This window comes from Triticum aestivum, chromosome 3B (genome assembly GCF_018294505.1).
Source record: "Triticum aestivum cultivar Chinese Spring chromosome 3B, IWGSC CS RefSeq v2.1, whole genome shotgun sequence".
Taxonomy (NCBI): Eukaryota; Viridiplantae; Streptophyta; class Magnoliopsida; order Poales; family Poaceae; genus Triticum; species Triticum aestivum.
Genome location: NC_057801.1, coordinates 608,602,326 through 608,606,168, shown reverse-complemented (window position 1 = coordinate 608,606,168; position 3,843 = coordinate 608,602,326). Strand labels below are relative to the sequence as shown.

General features: G+C 52.3%; 1 protein-coding gene across 1 annotated transcript; it reads right to left on the bottom strand.

Annotated features, from left to right (window-relative positions):
• Positions 1–491: 491 nt before the first annotated feature.
• On the bottom strand, positions 492–2,059 carry LOC123071232 (expansin-A2). Its single transcript, XM_044494750.1, has 3 exons — positions 1,906–2,059; positions 1,470–1,782; positions 492–1,222 (listed from the first exon to the last, which is right to left on the bottom strand). The coding sequence occupies exons 1-3, from the start codon at positions 2,042–2,044 to the stop codon at positions 919–921; spliced, it is 756 nt and encodes a 251-aa protein (XP_044350685.1). The 5' UTR covers positions 2,045–2,059; the 3' UTR covers positions 492–918.
• Positions 2,060–3,843: the final 1,784 nt, after the last annotated feature.

Here is a 3,843-nt window from a genome sequence, read left to right as displayed (position 1 = left end):
TCCGGTTGTTGTGCACAGCTGTTCATCTGCGTCAGATATGGAGGTACATGACTCTTTCATCTCTAGTCTCTCTCGCGTTGCTCTCGGTTGCTTACGACCCTCGGTCATCGGCTCTGATGAAGGGGGTGCTGGTGGAGCTGGCAAGGGATAGGAGAAACCCTCGGTTCGTCCGGCCTGATGGTGGCGAGGCCCAAGGGTGTCATTCCCCTCCTCGGGGTCGCTACCAAGATCCCCTCTCTCTACCTGACCTCTATCTCGGGTGAAAATCCAAAATATGACTCGAATTGGGTAACGGCTGCATCGTGTGTCGTACCTCCTTGGAGGCGTCGCTTGGGGGAAATGGGTTCTCGGGGGAGCGATGGTGCAAGCGATGGCCCTTGGTAGCTTGGAGTGGCTTTCTTTGAATGATAAAAAACAGTGGGGGCGACATGGGAGAAAGGTCGGCTGATTATCAGTTGACGGCATATCATAGAAGTACCACTTCAAACGGGTAAACCATAAACTAGAATTGTTCATGGTCCCAAAATAACAAGTGTGCCACCACAAACATCTCCCAACCATATGGCAAGATTCGGCAACAACAGAAGTTACAAGACACTCTCACACACCACTCAATGCATGTACTTCTAAAGCACCCTTAAATAAAATCACCCTGCGATGTTTTCACAATGCAAGGCTACACTAACAATGATCGAAATGCTCAACTCCACAACAATAATAACTTATTTATGTCTACTACTTGTCCTACTAGTATGAGAGAAGGGGAGGCCTAAGCGGGTGCTGATCAGCAGCAGCCTCGGAATAGCCGAAGGCCTCTTCTTTACTATAACGAAGAGGTTTCCTTCATCTCTTGCAAGGTCCAAACGTCCAAACCAATGCAAGGAATCCGTCCATCGACGAGAGAACTCGTCCAGCTCGCTAGAACTGGGCTCCTTCGAAGGTCTGGCCGAAGGACCAGCCGGCGGGGGCGGCGTTGTTGCTGGTGACGGTGCGGCCGTCGCTGAGGGTGACCCGGAAGGAGAGGCTCTGGCCGTCGAGGTCCGCGTTGCTCTGCCAGTTCTGGCCCCAGTTGCGGGCCATGGCCTGCCACCCGGTGCTGGACCCCTTGATGGCCACGGACTGCACGTCGCCGGCGCCGGCCACGTTGGTCACCAGCACCAGGTTGAAGTAAGAGTGGCCGTTGATGGTGAACCTCATCCCACCCTTCTTCACACACGGCACCCTGCACCACAACCAGGGAAACGGAAATCTTCAGTTCAGTGATTGGATCATGCAACTTGGAACAACACATCATGGAGGTCAAGTGAGCGTGACGCCTAAACTATTTCGAAACAGCACCGAGAGTCGCTGTCAGACCAAACTACACCAAATCTGCACTCTGGCCCACCTAACATGGTCCATCGACACCGACACGGGACCAGATTAAGGAAGTTTGTGCACGCGAGAAGGTTTGTAACTGGCTGCCTCACCTCCTGTAGGCGACGGCCACGATGCCGGCGCGGTAGATTCCGATCTGGAGGTAGGCCGGCTCGGCCATGTCGAAGTGGGCGCGCGGCGGGTTGCACCAGCCGCCGTCGTCGTTGGGCAGCGCGTAGTTGGGCGGGCACAGGTTGGTGGCGGTGATGGTGATGCTGCCCGGCAGGCAGGAGCTGCTCACGTCCTGGCACTTGAGCTCGTAGCACGACCCGCACGCCGCGCCGTCGTTGAACAGCGCCGTGCTCAGCGCCGCCGTGTTCGTGCCGTACCCCGTGCTGTACAGGTTCCCGTAGCCGCACGCGCCGCCTGCAGGGCACTTCAGTTAGGCACTGTACTACACTCATGTCGGGAACCACCCACATACAATACAGGTAGATAGGCAGGTGCTTTTTTTTCACTTCAACAGTGTAATACTCCTGATGAACTCACCCATTGTGCCGGACGCGTCGCCGCCGCCATAGAAGGTGGCGTGGGCGCTCTGCCACGAGCCGTAGTCGCCGGCGGCCCGCCGGGCGAGGAGGCAGAAGGCGGCCGAGAAGAGCAAGAGCAGAGCATTGGCGGAGGCCATTGCAAAGAGAGCGCGAAGCTAGCTCCTGTGTCTTTCTAGCTCGGTTGTTTGGCTCAGGAACCGATGGTTGCTTGGCTGTGAAGAGTGTGGTGCTACCGGCTAGGTATTTATAGTGCCGAGGAATCGTTAATCACTTTGTGGAACGGCAGAGAAAAGGGGACAAAAGTTGAGAGAAGGAACTGCGTATCCATCCCCGGCACCGAACCACCGCCGAGCATGAGGAACCACGACGGCGGTTAGCACATTCGAATCGGGCGCACATGCTGCACACAATTAATTTCCAGATTAAGCTCGCCTGCCACATGGCTCTCACGAGCTACAGTCCATGGATTAAGCCACTGGGGAGAAGAAAATAATATACACCTTCTTGATTGCCATATAACCATAAAATAAATTAACCATGTGATCGTGTGAACCTGACGGGCGTATACCACGATTCGGTCCGGATCAAGATGCTGATAATGAATTATTGCACATCCACAAGTCTACCTGCTAATGAAGTTCACCATGAACGGGATTTACTTGACTTCTTCAGCCTATACCACCTCGGCCATGCATGTGAGTATTTGAAAATATTGGACGCCTATGAAGGCTTCACCCGTAATGCAAAACATATTATTATTTTTTATTTGAAAGGAATGCCTCGTGGCTTTTTATTGCAATAAATTGATGCTTACATCGTTAATTACAAGCGGCATAGTAAACATGGGTGGATCACCATCCTAGAAAGCTGTAGAAATGGAATCATAAGCATCCTAGCTAGACTATGGGCCACCTTATTTGCAGAGATAAATACATTCGCGGTCACTGAAGTTGAAGTCAAAGCATACTACGGTTAATGTATTTCTGAATATGCTCAATACGGTCACTGAATACGAGTTGCCGTGGTTATACGGGCACTACATCACCATAGAGCACCGTATTTTGCTCAGTTGACCAGTCAAATGGTCTAGAGCAGCGCTGACTCTATGGGTCCCACATGTCAAAAGGCTGGGGATTCGAACTTGCGACCCAGGCGAAATAAAAATCGCGCGCTAACAACCAGGGACGTCGTTGTTACTGTGCTAATAGGCCGTCGGCTGAGTATATGTACTTCATGCATTTTTTTGCTATGCGTTCTTTATTCATTTGTGCTGTGCGTATATGCTAGTGTGTGTTATGTGTAATTTTTTATTTAGATTTTTGCTATGAGTTTGTATCGTTGCATGCGTGCGGCATCTACGTGATGTCCATGGAGACAAGAACCAGCGCCATAAACGACAAGCTGGACAACGCCGACGTCTCGACGTCGTGACGCGCCTCGCCACGGCCAACCCCTTCGTCGTCCTTGAGACAATCATGTTTTTCTTGTGCTCGCTGCCTGCTGCGGTCAATGTGCTCCTACTCGACATGCTCCGCATCAAATGTGCTACTGCATGGAGTCGTGCTCGCGCGTGAGCCGCTCTTGATCACCTGCTGAATCAGCTCCTCGAAGAACCTCATCGCCTTGCCACCATGGCCCTAGCACTCGCCCTGCCTCTTGTGCATGTGGGTGCATGGTGTGCGTGCGTGCTGTGCATGCGCGTGTGTGCATGCGTCGGTGCATGCGTGTGCATGTTGGGACATTTTCACTGTTTTGACCTGTCTGCTTAAGTTTAGCATCATTTGACCCTATATTGAAAATATTTCAGGATCTGACCCATTTCAAAACGCCGTCAACTATGGCGTTTTGGTTACACGAAAGACGCCACAGCCTATGGCGTTTGACTCTGGCCCACACACAATAGCTGGCGTTGATGTGGCAAAGCTAGACGCCATAG